Source organism: Astyanax mexicanus, chromosome 3 (assembly GCF_023375975.1).
Source record: "Astyanax mexicanus isolate ESR-SI-001 chromosome 3, AstMex3_surface, whole genome shotgun sequence".
Taxonomy (NCBI): Eukaryota; Metazoa; Chordata; class Actinopteri; order Characiformes; family Acestrorhamphidae; genus Astyanax; species Astyanax mexicanus.
The window spans coordinates 53005716-53025696 of NC_064410.1; the positions used below are offsets into that span (position 1 = coordinate 53005716).

Consider the following 19981-nt stretch of genomic DNA (forward strand, 5'->3'; position numbering starts at 1 on the left):
ACACATGTTAGTTTTACTCTGATTAAATAAGCTACTGAGCTTGGAGTTTCCTCTTCTGAAGTCTCCATTGCTCCACCAGTCACTCGCGTTCAGTAAAACTGACACAGATCCTCTTTTAGAGGCTGTACATGTGATGTAAGTACGTAAAGACACATGACATGGCCAGAAGAATTTCCACGAAAAACAACAGACACCCCAGTTTTTAAAATGAATATATTACGCTTAGCATGGATGGTCGTTTCACCACACCTTGCTACCATTAAACACAATATTTTATCCCTTATCCACTCAGAAATGCCTCTGCTTTCAGTTTAGAAACAAAATTATACGGACTGCCACTGGGGGTTATTCAGTAATAGTATCGGAATTAGTAGATGGGCTGGTTGGAGAATAACAGCTCAGAAATTTTACTCAGACAGAGGTGAAGATTTACACCACTACCCCCAACTTTACACTTACACTTACACTCTTACATCCAGACTATTTTCAAACTCATCACGCTCTCAGCTTTCTCAGCGTAACAGCAGAAGCAGAAGCCAGCGTGTTGTGACGCTTCAGTATCTGCCGATAGGCCTAAACTGCTTGTTCTGCTGAAGTGCTGTTGCACCCTGGCTGCTGCAGCTGCTGATGCGCTGTAGCTGATGCATTGTTGAAAAGTAGCCCAGTCTGTATTTGAAGTAGCCGTGCAGTCTCAGTACCAAGATTAGATAAGAAACAGCATATTATGGAAAACATTAAACACAGGCGAGAGCAGAACTGGAGCAATACATTTCTACATTTTAATGAGCTACTTAAAACACAGATGTGCAGCAGTGTATAGAGTGGTGTAGACAGTATATGGAGATGCTAATCTTAGCTGATGCTAATCTTCACCGCAAACAAAAAGGCTGAAGGTTTTTCAAGGTTATTTACATTTCTTGGCTCAAAACAGAATGCTTTAATTCATTATTCTGAATGGAGTATAAATAAAGTCATTGAGGAACGGGGTCAGGTTTCTGTGCCACTGAAAATGAATAGGTTTTCAGGTTACCACTGCCATCGATAGCGAAGATGAACGGCCATCACCTGACAGTCAGTCTGTGCCTTCATATCTGATCCCAGAGGTAAGACCAGGATGAAAAATTAGAACCATTAAAGAAATGAATATGCTCCAGGGCACCAGGAAAGCCAAACATATTTCAGGAAATTCATCATTTTATTCCACGCACTTTCTGTTCGGGCCCTGAGCGAAATGTTGTGACGGGAGAGATAAGTGAAAGCCTGCTGCACCTAAACAAATACAACAATGTTTCTGCAATTAAATTCAAATAAATTGTGAGCGGAGCGCATGCTAGCGTGTGATTAATTGAAGTGATGCAGGAAATTTAACTGCATGAATGCGTGATACTAATTATGCAAAGGAAACTGGAGAAAGTCAGAGTCTGGGTAAACAAACAAAAGGAAAATAGTAAAGTCACTAATTCTACATTCCAAAACAAAAAAAAAGTGGAACAACATGAAAAATAATGGCAAATAATAATAAAAAAAGTTTTTTTTTTTTTTTTATATTTACTCTGACAGCTGGGACAGTAAAGCATTTACTGTTTTGCAATATTTCTATTTATTTCTATTTATTAACACTTAAAAGACGTTTGGCACCAAAGATACCAAGCAATCAAGTGTTACAGGTTTCCTATTATTCCTAAAAAAATTACAAAGTACAAAGACAGCCACTCCTTACAGTGTCCACATCTAAATAAAAATGATCTATAAAAAAACCTGATTTGTCTGACCACAATGTACATCTTCTATGAGTCTTGGAAAGTCGATGCTACTGCTGGATATGGGTAATATAGGGCTTCTGTTTTGCACAGTAAAAGTTGTAATTTGTGAGTAGTGCTTGACAAATGTGTGCAAAAGTAATAATTTCCAATATGGTTCAATTGAATGTTGTAGAATAGTTTTTCTTGCCTGAGAAATTGGCCATTGCAAGCGTTCAGCTTAGGCTTGTGCCCTTGCAAATTAGTTAATGATATTCCCCAGGATTTCTTAAATGGTTGAATGATATTATACAGATATTATACTGTAGAGAGAGAAATTTGTAAACCCCTTCTAATCTTATTTTAAATAAACATTGTTTTTAAACATTTCAATAATTTTCTGCTTGTGTACCAAATCATGATTTCAGTCACCTGTTAGAAATCATATCATATTATTCAGTTTAAGTAACTGAAACTACAGGCTGCTGCATTTAAAAGAAGAGAGGCTTTCTGAAAATAAGACATTTCAATTCTTCCAGAGCTTCTAAAGCACAGTGTCATGTCTTGGTGCTCTGTTGGTCCTTTATCAGCAGCAACATGACCCTAAACCGGCCCACAGTCTCTCTCCAGTGACATACTGTTCCTGGAAAGCCTTAAAAAAACAATAAAACTGCCTCACAGGCTGACACGCTTCTACTAAATGTCCCTGCTCTGTTTCTGAAAAATCGAGAACGCGCACGACCCTGGCTTTAATTTTCACATCCATTTTCCCGAAGAGTGGACAGTGCCGTAACGTATTTTCTTACATATTCCCCTGACGCGCTAACTAGAGTGTTCTGTTTTGCTTTCACCTTATGTAGGGATTGAATCTGAGGCACAGACACTTTCACTGGCGCTGTGATGAATGTGCCACTATTCTGGTTCCTTTAAAAAACAGGAAGGAAGAGCTTTTCAGTCTGCTGAGCGTCGGCTAGCTCGGCCTCGTCGGGACTGTTGGTTTTGGCCGGGACTATCAGAAAAAACAAACTCTGATACAAAGGAAGTCACCCCTAAAATAGCTCAGTCCTGCCTTGGCTTCTTAGGCATTCTGTGTGGCCTACAGATAGTCATGAAGACGGCAAAAAGATAAATTAAAAAAAGCCTAGGGAGAGCGCCTCTGTCGAACTTCAGGATTACCCCGTCTCTGTGCTGGCTGCCATCGGGCCGAGTCGAGGGAGAGGCAGAACAATGCCAATTTTCATACGGCCGGGGTCTGAACGTGTGATTTTAAATCAAGAGCGCTGTTTGGCGAGAGGCGCGTTCTTTGGAAACCCAAGCTTGTAAAACGTTTTCTCTCAACACAGAGTGTGAAGATCTATCATTTAAACTCCACTGAGGACTTCCACATGTCCTCATGGCAGAAGCTTTCAGTCTGAATGAAATAAAGCTAAGGCCAAGCCCCAGTGTCCCACTGAATTCCTTAAGCTTGAGAACAAACTGGACTCTGACTGGCTGTCCTTGCTTTATGCTTACTTTGGGTGTAGCGCTGGGCAATACATTGTAAATATTAATACACTCAAAACCATTTTATATAAGAAATAAGGTTAAACATTACATTTAGAATGCTGAGTTTTTGGTGTCACAAATAAACACTGAGGGGCTTCTTTCCAAACATGGATTAGGCCTAGCCTTTAACTACAATGCATTTTAAATGGAGATTTTTCAATAGAAGGAAATTATAGTCTATAACTAGGCTTATTTATATATATTTTTTGTTTGAAAACCTGTATAGGAAAGGCTTTTTGCTAGACTTCATTATTGTGAGGATATAATGATTGCATTCAGCAACAACAGCAGAAGCATTAGTGAGGCCAGGATGTTGGATCACTATCACCATCTTTCCAGCTTCTCCCAAGCTTCCCAATAATTCACAAAACTACAGGATGGAGTGACAAAGCTATTCTTATCTATTATCATAGATGATTTGGCTAAAAACATTACCTTTCTTAAAGAAACAAGACAGCACCTAACAACCTGTACAGGCATTGGTGTCTCAACCCCTTCTCTGAGGTGTAACTTCATGATCAATGTATATACTGATATCCCATGACTTGGTATTTTTGTGTATTTATTACATCTTTTGTATTTTTTTGCATGAGTCCTTTTAATGAAGTATTGGTTGGAGCTTCAGATCACTCCCGAAAACATGGTTCCACAGCTCTACAGCTCAATGCTGGGGCTCTAGCCCACACCTGGCATTGGGCACGGTACCAGAGAGTCCTATTCTTGTGTCAATACTGTGTAAGCAATGGATACAACTTAAAGTAGCTGAATGCGCTTATTAGATAGGGTATCTACAAACATTTATCTTTTCAAGAAAGATGTAATCTGGGGGAAGATCCCAAACTGTTTGCGATTCATATGTTTGAAAACATTTGAATTTCCACCAGATTTCATAAGAAGTCAGCAACATTTTATAACACCAATAAAGCACTCTGTGTATCAAAAATTGGAGTTAAATAAATGATATGAAGAGAATATAGTCATATATGTAACTGTGTTAATAAAATGTCATGTATAAAAAATACCAGCAGAATTGTTAAATGCAGAATCAATGTAAGATAGTCGCAAAGGGAATTTTCTATGTTTTTGAATACAAAATGTATGTGAGAGAGGGAGAGGGGTAAGAATGAGAGTTAGTTATGAGATTTAATACGTATTTAAAAAAAAAAAAGTTGTAGTGATGTCATGTTTACATCACCAAATACCACAAAAAAATAAAAACCCTAGAAACATTACTAATAAACGCTTATACGTCACCAGGCTCTGTATGTCAATTATGGTAGAAACTTGAGGCCAAAATTGGAAACATACGATATGATAATTTGCAATGAATAAAAAAAAAAAAAACGCTTTCAGATTAATTGTGTGCATTTACACATTATAAATACAGCATATACAGAACAGGCCAAAAGTTTTCTTTATTTTCATGACTAATTACATTGTAGATTCTCACTGGCATCAAAAAGGCATCAAAGCTATGAATGAACACATGTGGAGTTTTACGTACTTGACAAAAAAAGGTGAAATAACTAAAAATAAAAATGATATTCTAGTTTCTTCAAAATAGCCACCCTTTGCTCTGATTACTGCTTTACACACTCTTGGCATCATTCTCTCAATGAGCTTCAAGAGGTGGTCACCTGAAATGGATTTCCAACAGTCTTGAAGGAAGGAGTTCCCAGAGGTGTTTATTAGCACTTGTTGCCCCTTTGCCTTCTTCACTCTGTGCTCCAGCTCACCCCAAACCATCTGGATTGGGTTCAGGTCCGGTGACTGTGGAGGCCAGTCACCGGACATTAAGTTAAGTACATAAAACTCCACATGTGTTCATTCATAGTTTTGATGCCTTCAGTGAGAATCTACAAATGTTATTAGTCATGAAAATAAAGAAAACGCATTGAAAAAGAGAAGGTGTGTCCAAACTTTTGGCCTGTACTGTATATATATGCAGTGTAACAGAGTGCACACTGTGGGATCTACAGTATCTATCAAAGCATCTCTACACCTTCTGCTATGTGTACAAATAATTGCACAGTGTTCTGAATGCATAAAATGTACTTTTGAAGAACAGCACAACAGAGTTCTAGAGTGGGAACGATGCGCCCAGCCGACTCGCTCCGACTCGACCCCACGCAGACCCTTCAGCACGTCCAGCAACAGACCGGCCGCTATCAGCTGTCTTTCATCAGACCAGAGATGGAGAGGTATTAGGACCACCTCGGCCATCCAGCAGCAGTCAGGACTTACATGATTAAGATAGATAGACTTGCCTGGGACACTTAATCTTCTGTGATTAAGCATGCTGACTGAAATATGTTAACTGCATCCTCATGTTCCCCTCGCACAATTAGGCTGAATTAGCATGGGGAGCAGGGTTTAGCGTTCTCTAATGCAGCTCTTAGTTGTGCAATTGCCCCCATGAAACGATTACTCTGAGAAATGTTAGTTTACTTTATCCTTGCTGGAACAAAGATGTGCAATTGAGCGTATGACCTAATATCACTCGCACTGCCTACTGACGTTTCACAAAGACTTGGCCTACACGAGGAAAGTGCTTTTATATAATTTCGAAAGTAAAACAAAGATTTTACTGCCAAAAGATTAGTGATGTTAGCAATAACAAACAAGTAATTCTGTTATTAAAGTGTAAATAACTGGATATTAATCATTTCTTACTTGTAGTTTCTTGAAACCATTACAAAAGTTCAGTTTTTGGCTGCAGATTCTGAACTCCATGAATCAGTAACACATTTGCTTTTGTAAAATGTAAACGTACAAGATATTGTGATTTAAATATTTATTTACAATCAGTTACTCAATAGAGCTACATCCTTTAAATTAAGATACTATAAATGGATATCTGTGTGAGGGCTCTGGGTGGTCCAGCGGACTAAGGAGCTGCCACTATGATCGGGAGATCACTGGTTTGAATCCTGTTTATGTAGCCTGCCATCAGCTGCCAGAGCCCTGAGAGAGCACGATTGGCCTTCCTCTCTCTGGGTGGGTAGATGTCGCTCTCTCCCCACATTACTCCAACAAAGGGTGATGTCGATCAGCATAAGGCGTCTGTGAGCTGATGTATCAGAACCGAGGCACAGCGCTTTTCTCCGAGTGCGCTGTGATGTGACTGTTTGGGCATTACTATTGATAGGGGAGTCCTAATGAGTGGGTTGTGTAATTGGGTAAGAATTGGGTAGAAAACGGGATAAAAAATAAATGATAAAAAGACTATCTGAGAGATTCCATCAAAAAGCCACTTTTGTTTCCGATATATTTTGCAATATTATTGTGCATCCCTAATAATAACATCGTATAGCAAATTATTATTTCTTTATATGTTTTCAGAACATTACTGGAACAGTAACATTCATTTAAATCACAACTCATCTCTGTTATGAAGCAGGATTTTTAAGGAACCAAAAATGATTATTCTGTGAATAACTTTTTTTTAAGACTTACATTTCTCTAGAGATTTTGAGTCATGCTCAGTTGATGTCATGTGCTTAACTATGTTTAAATATGTTGTATTTCCTAATATATTTTTCCTTTTACCCTTTTTATTTTAGTTATTACCTACTTGCATACTAATCAAATAACTCAAATAACCCTTTGTAACATCTTTATTTTTTAACCTGGAAGTTATTTCCTATATCTGAACATTGAATAATAAGAAAAAAAGAAAAAGAAATGAGTGGAGCAGATTTAAACAGAATGTAAATGTGATTTATCATGTTAGCAGAAATATAATTCATCATACAGCAGAGCAGAGAGATGATAACAGCTCTGTGCTCTCAGAGGGTGATGCTGGGGTTAGGTGTTTAAGTGTAGAGACGGTAGTTTTCAGCTACAGTAATGTACAGTTCACTCACCCGTAGAGACAGTAACAGAAGTGTGTGTATTTTAAGCTGAGATGTTTGAGATGAGGAATGGTAAAGGTCTGCACTGTTGTATTTTAGTACGAGTAGGGGGGTATTATGGCATTAACAATGTTGGCACAGGTTCCCCTCACTCCCACAGATGAAGTAAAGTCTCTCATTAGTCTATAATTCAGTCCTCAGTCACTTTCAGCACGATAAGGGCTAATGGAAGACTCTGCTCTACCTACTAATGTGCTTTCAATTGTGCTTATTCAGCTCAGAGATAATCCTAATGAGCTACAGCACGCATGACTCATACATGTACATCATCTTAGATAGCAAATATATGCAGCTACTTTTAATATAATTCCGCACAAAATCATGAAGAAGTAATTAAAGAACATACATTTTATAGTTAAAGGAGAAATACAGTGTGACATGGACTTGAGTTGTAGTAAAACAAGATAATGAGTACAAACTTTTTTTGAATATCCCACCTCTATTCACCCTCAGCATTCAGAAATACAGCTCTTTTAGACGATGCTCCAAAAAGGCTTACAATACTAGAAATAGGGGCATAGCATTGCCCATTTAAAGAAATCACTATTTTTACACTATTTTTAACAGCAAGCTCAAAGTAGCTCCAAACTTCATCGGAAGAATTCTGAAATAATTCTAATATTTAAAAAGAGGTACTGAGAATTCTAAAAGTGCACAGGTTTAATTTTTATAAGTACCAGTTTCATGGAAATATCTCTATATTATTCATGCATTTCCTCTAAATGAAATGAATGTATTCTACATATTGGTTTGCACTCATCAGGCGACTTATCTTGACTTTTTTTTTAGGATGGTGGCACCTGGAGAACCTCATTAAAACGTACTGTGTGTATAAACAGTGTTTTATTAAACTATCTGTGTACTTTTGAACTTTTCAGTGCCTCGTTTTAAATATCAGGACCCTCAAAATCCTACCAATGAAGTGTGGAGCTACTTTAAGCTCGTTAATGGTGTAAAAATTGTGATTTCTCTGCATAGGAAACTCTATGCCCCTATCACTAGCATTGTAAGCCTGTTGAGAGCATCAGCTAAGTGCGCTGCATTTCTAAATGCTGGGGGTGAACAGAAGTGAGCGATTCAACAAAAGTTTGCACAAGTTATCATGTTTCAAATATCCTTTAATTATTATATTTGTTGGTTAACAGAATTTTACATGAACATGAAGAATGTTCCATTTTTGTTCTTAAAAAGTTTAATCTGATAAGTTCTCTCAACATCCCTAGAAATAATTGTTCACTTTTTTACGTGAATTTGTTTCTCACAACTAAATATCGGCATTTTACCTTCAGTAAGAATATATTTTAAGTAATTGCCAGACATTTCGTTTTTAGGATTTGTTCTAGTATTGTGGTACAAGCTCATGATGACTGGACCAAAATAAATGCTTTTCATCCTGTTAAATTGGTCATTTGGAGATACAAGGGTTTTGCATAGGGCTGCATGATATTGGAAGAAAAACTGAATTTGCGATATTTTGTTGTTCTGCAGTAAATACTGCAATATTATAAATCATTTTCAGAATGCAGTGATCCAACATGTCATGGTATTAAAAATGCACTGTGTAGATTTTGGGTAAATATAATCTGCCTCTGGTAAATGAGAATAGAGGAAACTGTTATTTCAAACTATATATATATATATATATATATATATATATATATATATATATATATATATATATATACACACACACATAGATCTACAGGGAATAGATGCCTACACTTATCTCATCTTATCTTAACATTATAGTTAATGTACTGACTCCATCATGGCTAATTAATAATAGTGTCCAACTACAATCCATCACACTGTACTCAAAATAAACCAATACATTACAGCAATAAATCATAAATTATGTGGCATTTTTCTGTTTTATAATCTGAGATAACAGTACATCAGAAAAATAGACGTAATGAAAGTGTATGATTATGGTGTTTATCTAGAGGTTTTTGAGATAACCTTACATCTTACGGAACATGAGAACCTTAATGTATCATCAGTTGTTATTTTTATTCAGTAATTGACAGTAATTAACTGAAGCAATAATGATATGGTTTACAATAGCTATCTATACAAATGTATGTATAGAGAAATACATCGTGATACAAAAGTAACATATATCTAAAAGCTTGTATCATTATGTATCTCTTTATATAGGTTTATTGTAGCTATTACGGAAAATATTGCATCTTTTTAAAAAGCCAGGATTTTAGAAAGTAACAGCATTTTAAACTTTCAGTGAAAGTCAGTGAAAAAATATTTAATTCCCACTGAAATGGAAATATTTAATATTTAAGTAATTTTGCTTCATATCTATTGGCCATGCAATGCAATTTAAAGTGTCAACTGTCAGATTCAGAATAGATCAGAACATAAATAATGGTAAAAATAAAGATCCAAGGTTTCTGCATGACAGTGAAAATATATTTGGTGTAATAATGTTTATATATAAACACTGGGTTATTGGCATTTTAAAAGCATGTAAAGAATGCTGATTGGATTAAAGTGCACATAGTTCCACTGTGAGTGTGATGAAGCAGCGTGATGATGAAGGAAGTGAAAGTTTAAAGAGGAGGTCACAGTCCCCGGACTCTCCTCTCCCCGCACTCCTGGGGCTCTCCTTCACTTCCTGTCATTAAAAAGACAGTGTACCAATAGTTTGCAGGGTGAGTGAGAGTGACCGGCACCCGCGCGACGTGTGGAGTCCACCTGGACATCTGCGAAAGCAGGCACTGCTGAAGCGAGACGCCCCTGCAGGGCAGTCACGCAGTCCGGCGCGAGCACCAGGGAACGGATACCAGCGCAGCACTGCGAGAATAAATCAGCCCCTCTGACACGACAAGTCACAACTGTAATGCTATTAAAAAGAATGAGCTACAGAATGAAACACTTGTCAGAGCGTGGTGAACATTTACAGCGGCTTACGCTCACAATTTGTTCTCTGACGGAGCTTTTTCACAAGCTGTTACCAGAAATATCCAACACACAATCTCATTTATTTCTGCCAACACTGCAGAGATCAAAACCGAGCGGAAAGAAGCTGCGAAATCCCTTATAAAGTCAAACAAACAGAAACAGACAGAGGGGTCAGAGAACGCTGGATACAATAGCTTACATTACCACAAGCTGCAATAAAAAGAAGCTCTGCTTTTCCAGTCACTCGTTTGTAGGGCGATACATCATATGGCGATACATTGGCGTGGTTAAGGATCAATATATTACAATATATAACTCTACTTCAGCCAGGACAATACACAGCTCTGGAAAAAAATAAGAGACCACTTCAGTTTCTCTGATTTTGCTTTTTTTTAGGTTTATGTTTGAATAAAATAAACATTGTTGTTTTATTCTATAAAAGTTTCATACAAAAATATTTATTTTTTCAGAAAACAGTATATTTTTCCAGAGCAGTATATATGAGATTTCTAAATAAAAATTTATCATACAATCATATCATAAAATCTGAGAAAAGTTTACTTTTTATCCAGTCAGAACAGTGGGATCTCACAACAAAGTACAGCACTGGTCTCTACCAGTTGGATTTAAACACAACACTGCATGAACCACTTCTGACACCAATCTGTATTTTTTCTGAATTACAGCATTACTGAACAAAATAGTGTGAAACTTCCATATATTTATATATTCTTACACCCCAATATGTTTCCACAAATGGTATTAAAAGGAAGCTCTGATGTTCATGGCACTCATTTGTAGAGCTGTGTTTTGTAAGCAGTTGGTGACATTACAATACAGTGGCTATGATTGCAATACACTGTGGAAAAAATTTAGAAAAAAAAGTTTACTTTCTTACTTTTCATCAGAACAGAGGAACCCAACGGAAGAATACAACACTACTATCTATTTTTACAAATAAAAATTAAAAATACATTCTATTTTACCGAAAATCGATAGAGTAAATCTAATAGCACAATGCTTCTATACACCAATATTTTCTTACAGTTATATTTATTTTATTGATACACTCTTTGCAATTAAAGTTATATATATAGAAACTTTATATTGTTTGATTATTCTTTAAACCATCACCCTTGAACCCTTGTTGCATTTGCCCAGTATAGATCTATGACTGCCAGACCATAATTTAATACTTTGAGACTTTAATATCGTCAAACTTTGGTACAAACATTTAGAAACAGCTCACTTCATACAAGCAAGGAAACAAAAGTGGGCAAGCAAACCTGACTCACTCAAAACATTGTGAATAATCCTTTCGACTCCCAATGAATCCCAAAAAACAACTGAAAACTAGCCTTACCTTCTGCAGCCACTGCGTGTAGTTCTCCATGATGTGCTCCAGCTGCTGGATCTTCTGGCTGGGGAAGTCCGGCTCAGGTGGAGGGGCATCTCTCTGCAGAGCATTGGCATTGTACTGGGTACCTGCTTTCGTCTCCCGGCAAGACGTTCCACCGTTTCCATCACCTTCCGGGAGGATGAAGGTGTAGGTGCACTGGCCATGCTGGAGGCGGTGGTACCTGCGGTTGCTGGAGCTGCCACCGCTGCTGCCATTGCCTGTGCCGCCTGTGCCGCTGGCCTTCCCCGAGGCGCCCCTTGATCCTTCGTCCGTTTCCTTCTTCTGCTCACAACCGGCCACCACCAGCAGAGCAGCCAAACACGCAGCACGGCAGGCGAGCCTCCACCAGAGCATGGCAGTCAGCGGTCAGGGGAACAAGCAAACGGTCAGGGATACAGGTCAGTGATACAGGTCAGAGATGTAGAGCTTCGGACTCCAAAAAAGTGAGGAAAAACCTGCTTCTTTGATCGCAGGTTTTTGGTAGGTCTTCTTGGGTTGTCCTAGGAGTCCTTAGAAGCTGTTAGACTCCAGCTGCACAGCTGTCCAGGTGGGTTTCACTATACAGGTTGTCAAGCATCAATTTCTTTGATGGCTTCTTTGGCCAACAGGTGTCGTCTGCTTCATAAAGATCTTGAATAGTCCAGAATCAAGGGATCCTTGAAACCTCTAAGAGAGAGTGGGTCCAGGTGGGTAAGACCATATGGTTGTCCAGATCAGTGATGCAGTGATGCAGATATCTCTGATGGCTTCTTTGGTCTAAGCTTCTGCTTGTTGAAGGTTATAAAAAGTCCAGAATCAGGGGATATTAGAAGTTTCTAATCAAGTCCTTTGGCTTGGGGCTTGAGGTGGGTATGTCCATATAGGACATCCATGGGAAAGAACTTGTTGAGAACATTGCTGGTCTAGTCCTACACTTCCCAAACTCCTGAGGTGTAGTATCGTGGCTGTCCAGTTTGTCCTCTTGAAGCAACAAGTCACTAGTGACCTCTTGAAGACGTGACCTCTGTGCACGTGTTGCGCAGTGACAGCTTTTATGTGGACGCAACTGTGCAGCTGAGGGTGCTAAAACAAGGCTCGCATGAAGGTGCAGCACACAGAGAAAGAGGGAGAGAGTGAAGACTGTGTCGTCAGACCTCCTCTGGTGCTCCCTCGCCCTTTCTCTTCCCCTCACTCTCTCTCTCTCTCTCTTTCTCTCTTTCTCTCTCTCCCACTCACTCTTTCTCTCTCTCTCTCCCTTTCCTTTGGTGCCGCCTCTGTCTGTTCTGTCTGTGACCGAAGCGACTGCGTAAGATTCTTTGCTGAAGGCTTAGAGCACGCTCTGTGCCTGCCCCTCAGAGTGACTGGGGAGGAATGTGTGTGTGTGTGTGTGTGTGAGAGAGCAAGAGAGAGAGAGAGAGAGAGAGAGAGAGAGAGAGAGAGAAAGCGAGAGTGAGGGACCCCAGCGCAGAGGATGTTCTCAGAGTAAGGATCATTTTACAGGCTCTCTGACCCTGAGCTTGTGTGGTAGCCCTGCCTCCTGTGCACTGGCCCGGCTGCGGCTTCTCCAGGAACAAATACACACACCAAACACACAAACCACACACACACACACAAACGCATTCCACACACAACGTGTCTTGATTCATTTTCACTGCAGAGTGCTCAAATTTGTCATTTTGCATTACTTCCCACTTTTTTCCATGTAATTCTATATGTACAGCCACAAAACATGTCAAGCAATTAATCTATCTGACTTCGTTTTCGATTTCAGAAACTGTGAGAAAGTACGAGTCGCCGCATGGAATGCGACATTGTGAAACTCTGCTCATATCAGTGACCAAAACCAGTGACTTTTTTCTGGTGTTTTCTTTCTATACTGGTATTTTCAGGAAAACAGAGGTAAAATGTAGATCTGGTCTAATGGAGAAACCGTGCCACAAGTCTCACCACAAGTCGTAGACTCTACTTCCCTTTCAAATCTCCATCCAAAATGTTGTGTAGTCTAAAACTAGGCTTAAGAAACTGCCCCCCCTGTGTACAATATGTTTTTACTGTTGCTCATATATCATAGTTTTAACTGGGCACCCAATAGAAAATGAAATTCACCAGTGTTACAGTGTTCTTGGTTACAGTGCTAAGGAATCTCAGCTTCATAAGCAGCAGAGGTGGTCAGGGAAATGCCCGAGTTGTCCGTATTTACACCAACTTAATTGAGCTGAACAATGCGGGGCCTTAATTTTGCACAAGAACGTAAACAGAGAAATCTCAAGAAAAGAAAAAAGGAAAAACGTCAATGCTGCTGGATTAAATCTTAACTGTTAAGATGCCAAAGGGTTACTTCAAAGATTCAAATATTTACACTTTCAATGCACTGTAAGACAAAAAAAAGCTGAATTTACTTAACTAACTTAATTAAACATGAAAGGTTAAAAGGTTATTATGCCTAAATTGGTTATTTATACAGTTAATTCAAAAGATGTATTTTTATATTTATTGCTTTACTCAACAGTTCTCTAAATGTTATGGTTACATGAATAAAACTGGTTTGTACTCAGTTTTCATTTTGATTTAATGTAATTTAATTACAAGTTTGGAAAATCAGATGGAAAAAGAAGGCAGTTACTCACAATATACGATGATATATGATGATATATGATGAATATATGACACTACAAACTAACAGTGAGTGCCAGAAACTGGAAATACACCCACTAAAATCTAAAAACTCTATTATAATTTGATTCAACTCAAAAATCATATTTGGATGTATATGTAGATGAATAATGTTTGGATATATCCCATTTTACATAACAGACTTATACTTATTTTTTTTTATTTAGAGTTCAAACTAATTGTGGGTTTAGTGTTTTATTTTATAGTTATATTTAGTGTTATATTTTATAGTAATGCAATATAACTTCTTAAAATGATTTATGAACACTGTAATTAAATAGTTTAATTGGATATAAACTCCAGGTGTAACAGTGTGGTGGAGAAACGTTGCAGAGAGAGGGACTGCGGTCTCCAGGTTTCTCAGTTTCCCTCGTATCTCATAAGCCCTGTATTTGTTTGGGGAGCTGTGGTTCTAGATCAAAAATTAGAAAAACAGTAACAGTCAGGATACCTTGGTGAAAGACGAGAGGTCAGAGGTCAAGTTCCAATTAAGGCTTCCTGCCTTCACACCCCTCCTCCTCCTCTCTCCTCAAGAATCCCTCTTTCTCTGCAGATAAAGGCCCGGCCAGTGATGTGCCGTCTGCAGTGAGGAGACTTGGTGCATTAGTTCACGCCGCCCCGCTCGTGTGAGATAACGAGCCCAGAATATCCCTGACCATCCCCGGCCTAAAAGCATGAGTAAACATTAGCCTGAGATCTGGTGCCTGAAACCGTGCCCCTGCAGCCAATCTACAGCCCTCTGTCCCCCCACGCTATCTGTAACCAAACGCCAAATCGGGAACTGTTACGTAACCTGTGTGAAAATGGACAAATCCCTCGTATTAGGACTCTTTGTTACTAATTCCACAGTGTCTTGAACGATTTCAAGCTTGGTCTCCATGGTTTACTCAGGGTAGCATTAAAGATTTAGCGTTCAGAGAAGGGATTAAGCCTAGTAGTAGATTATACAGCTCTGGAAAAAATGAAGAGACCACTCCAGTTTCTGAATCAGTTTCTCTGATTTTGCTATGTATATGTATATTTTTAAGCAAAAGTAACATTGTTGTTTTATTTTAAAAACTACGGACAACATTTCTCCCAAATTCCAAATAAACATATTGTAATTTAGAGCATTTATTTGCAGAAATAAGAATGGCTGAAATAACAAAAAAGTTTACCTCAAAAACTTTTCATATTAATAAAGTTTTAAGAGTTCAGAAATCAATATTTGGTGGAATAATCCTGGTTTTAATCACAGTTTTCATGCATCTTGGCATGTTCTCCTCCACCAGTCTTACACGCTGCTTTTTGATAACTTTATGCCTTTACTCCTGGTGCAAAATTTAAGCAGTTCAGTTTGGTTTGACGGCTTGTGATCATCCATCTTCCTCTTGATTATATTCCAGAGGTTTTCAATTGGGTAAAATCAAAGAAACTAAATTTTTAATTGCTCTCATTTTTTTCCTGAGCTGTATATTAGTTTTAACTGAGTCTTAGGGGTGTGCCATATCGTATTGTATGCAATAATATTGCAAATATTTTTTACATCGTAAACAATATTATACCCTGAAATATTGTGCCCCTAATTATCACATCAAGGTGCTATTTTTTTTTTTGCTGTTTTTAGCAAAATAATAATTTACAACGTTCACATTTCCCATTATACAGATTCTATCTGTCCAGTATAATTGATTTTACTTTAATCCTGGATATATGGAGATATTTGGAGTGCATTATTAGTATCATGACATTCTGAATCATTGACATCATTCTGTTACAAATCTAATAAAATTCTTGTATTTTTCTAAATATATCTCAGTTAGGGGTGTGCCATATCATATTGTATGCAATAAAAAAAAAAATTAAAAAAACTTTCATTTTGTTGCAGTAGTATATTCCTGATCTTTTTTTTTTGATATCATGATATTATTTTAGGGCCATATTTTACCATGCTACAGTGTTTTGGCTGAGACATCTCCACCGCATGGTGGTCAGGGAAATGCCTGAGCTGTCCGTATTTACACCATCTTAACTGAGTTGAACAATGTGGGGCCTTAATTTTGCACAAGAATGTAAACAGAGAAATCTCAAGAAAAAGAAAGCAAAAAGAAAAACATCAATGCTGCTGGATTAAGGCTTAACTGTTAAGATGCCAAATAGTTTCACACTTTACATTGTATAGACTCTGCTTAAATGTGCACTAAAATATTTCCCATATCTATTTATTGGAATTCATTAATATGTAATAATGCGTATGCATTTGTAATTTGGAATATATCAATTCTACTTACAGTTTAAATCCATTTAAATTAGAAGAAATTCTGAGTTATTTTATAATGCTTATTACAGTCACTGCAATGAAATCCAGCTGATTTACTTCAGAGATGTGGAGAACACTGATTACAGAATTATAGAATTGAGAAATAAAAGCTGAATTCTGATATAAACACAAAATACACAGAATTAGAGAATTATTATTCATTTCTATAACCTTCATAGTTGAACACCAGAGCAATGTACAGACATCATGTACGTATCATATTAAACAGCAGAATCTAACCAGCACAGGAACACCATTCTGATCTCAAATACCAGGTGTTTATTTATCTCAGGATACAGTGAGCATCCAAAATAATAATAATAATAAAAAAGTACTAAAATTCTTTACTTAAATAATAAAGAACATCCTATATTTTATTTTATGTGGATTTTACTAAGTAAGCTTTTGATCAAAATATGGTTTTAAGCACATTAAGCAGGGCTAGAATATTTTATTTCTGCAGAGCAACACATTTCAGCTATTAATGTGAAAATGTATGTATTAGAGTGTAGTTACTATTTAAAACATATTTGTGTAGTGGAGAACACAGGGGTTCTTAACAGGTCTCATCCATATTTTCTCAGGGTCATTAAGTCACAATCCACTAAAAAATACAAAACCACTTATTATTACAAAATACAAACCAAACAAATTTATTTATAAAAAAAAGCCTTCAAAAAAAATTTAAACATGCATATCGTCACTGTGCAATGAAAAACACTTATCTCCATTTTTGTCGATTTTTAGTTTACTACATAATTTGAACAGACAAACTGTCCCTCACACTATGCCCAAATTCCGTAATGAACGGATCAAAAGAAACTCGTCAAAAAGACCTGAAATAAACTCTTTTTAAACTGACTTTCAAGTTTACAAGGTTTTTTTTCTCTACTGTAAAGTTGCTGTTTTGGAGATACTTCTTTTTCATTGGCCATGCATGCAAAGTGAATTTAAAGTGAGTTTTTTTAAGAATATGAGGAGGAACATAAAAACTACATAAAATCAACTGCATAAAAGTTAGTACAATAAAATTAAATATTAAAACTGCACAAAATAATAAAAGGCCACAAAATCAGACAAGCCTTACTTATAAAAAAAAAAAAAAAAAATATATATATATATACATATATATATATATATATATATATATGTATATATATATATATATATATATATATATATAAATAAACAAACAAATAAAAGTGTCTATGACCAACTTTTTGGGTCCTGACCCACCAGTTGAGAATTGGCATGTGTGAGCGTCTCCTACAACAGTTTTTTAGTTTTTTTTAATGTGAATAAATGAGCGGCTATAATAAAGTGGTCTAGAGTTGGAATAGAGATATACAGTATTTACAGCACCTGTTTATATGTGTGCTATACAGGAAAACATGCTGATTTTCTTTGTACACTAAAAGTGTTAAACAAAGCAGAATATGTTTTATATTTTAGATTCTTCTTAGTGGCGCATTTATCTTTTAGGAGAGATCTGCACACTCTTGGTATTTTAATCTCAATGTCTTCATGAGGGAGAGTCGCCTGGAATAGTTTTCTCAGCGTCTTATTATTGATGTTCATTACAGGGAGCTTTTAAGTCTATACCAGTTATTATTTGTTCTTTCATTCATTCATTTATTTATTTGCTCCTCAGCTAAAATTTAATTGAATTGTACAGTTAAAATACTGTAGTGTAATTAAGTGTGATAAAATATGATTAATTTGCTGCATGTAGTTGATTAGATTTTTTTTTCTTAAATGCCTGACAACACTATAAATAATAATAACAGTAATAAAAATAAAAAAGGCAGATTTTATACACACTAAGAAAAGTAAGTACAGATTTGTACCTAAAAGAGTACAAAGCTTGTTGCTGGGGCTGTACCTTATATTGAGGTACAAAAAAGTACCTTTCAGGGAAAGTCCTTTTTTGTACCCATATTTTTGTGCCAGTAAAGATTATAAAGATTATAAACATTATCATCAACTGAATATGTGTCAAGAACTTGATGATCCAAAATTGTCTGGCTTTCAAATAAAAAATGTGCAATTAAAATAAATATTGTTTATTAGTGCAGTGATACAGAATACTGAATGTACCTTTTGGCTGGTTAAATGGTACAAATCTGTACTTATTGCTGTTAGAAAACACTTTGTACTTCAAAGGGAACAAATCTGACCCTGTAAAGACCAGTATTGTACCATTGAGGGTACAATTATAAAGAATGTACCTTTGAGTACAAAAAAGTACTCATATCGTACCTCTGTTTTTTAGAGTGTAGGGTTCAAAATATATCTATCTAAATCAGGCGGCAGTAACATAAGAGATTTATAAACAGTAAGACGAGAGCTTAATAACCCCACAATCTGAGCTCTTTAAAATAAAGTGCTACCTGCATTACGCTTGGCTACCCGTTGGTCTGTGGGCTGGATATGAAGAGGGGTAATTTGAATGAATTACATGGTTGTGTGCCCCCCTCCTCAGAGCTGCGCTGTTTTGATGGAGTGGAGACACGGCACAACATTTACTCTCCCAGCTTTTTTTAGTCAGTCGCTGGGCTGGGACAGCGCCAGGTCTCCATTCAAGCATTTATACGCTTAATTAGCAGGAACTAATATGTCATTCCAGCACATTCTGTGAAACTCAATAGGCCAGTTCAGCCGTGTCATAGCCCGAGCCTCTCTCCACAACTCTCAGGGGTTAGTTCATCACGTCCCACAGGAATAATGCACATTCCACAAACAGCTTCATTCACAGCCGTCACTCTTAAAGCACTTAACATCTCATTTGATAGCCTAGCAGGCCTGCAGAGATAATTACATTCAGTTCTGGGTGGCGTCTTCAGCGCTGTGACAAATAGAGAGAGAGAGGCTTCTATTGAGAGGATCGTTAGCAGCTTCTATACAACACCATAGACAAGATTTATAGACACAAAGACAAAGACTCACATTTTAACATAATGAGAATCTGGCACCTTTTTTTTTGTGAACATTCCATGATAAATGGACCAATAGAAATCCTCCAAAGTGACTTGAGAAAAAAAATCTGTTGCATATTTTTGATTTATCATCGTTTCAGTTGAAAGTTATTTACAACAAAGGAAAAAAATAAAATAATTATAAATAAATACAAAATAAATAGATTAAAATAAAACTTTGTACATTTCTTTGGGTCATTAATAAAAAACTGTTGCTGGAACTGATTAACACTAAAGCATTAAAAACTTGCATTTCAGGTGGATTTTTGTCAAATAAAAAATAATAGATCAATAGGCATATATAGACTTACTGTATCTTCTCTAAAGCCTTTTTGCCTTAGGTCATGCTGGTTTTATCTGATTTATCAGATTTTGCTCATGTGAAGCTGAGGGCTGAGGATGTATAAAAGATTCAGTAAACAGCAGAGATGACCTTTTATACAGGTATAAACCTCATGTGTTAAAGTATAGCATTTGATACTATTTGAATTTCTGAGATAATTAAATAATGAATAATAATAAACATTTTTTGCCATAATTTA

The 19981-nt window shown here is 36.8% G+C and overlaps 1 protein-coding gene across 2 annotated transcripts in view; it reads right to left on the minus strand.

Annotated features, from left to right (window-relative positions):
• The window catches only part of angpt1 (angiopoietin 1), a 183339-nt gene that overhangs the window by 91888 nt on the left and 71470 nt on the right, over window positions 1-19981 (minus strand). The window contains exon 1 of one of the 2 annotated variants that reach the window (XM_007245762.4): window positions 11478-12923. The exons of the other annotated variant lie outside the window; for it this stretch is intronic. Coding sequence (XP_007245824.1) covers window positions 11478-11867 — 390 coding nt within the window. The 5' untranslated portion in view covers window positions 11868-12923. Of the gene's footprint in view, window positions 1-11477; window positions 12924-19981 lie in introns of those variants that run through there. 2 annotated transcript variants of the gene reach the window in all.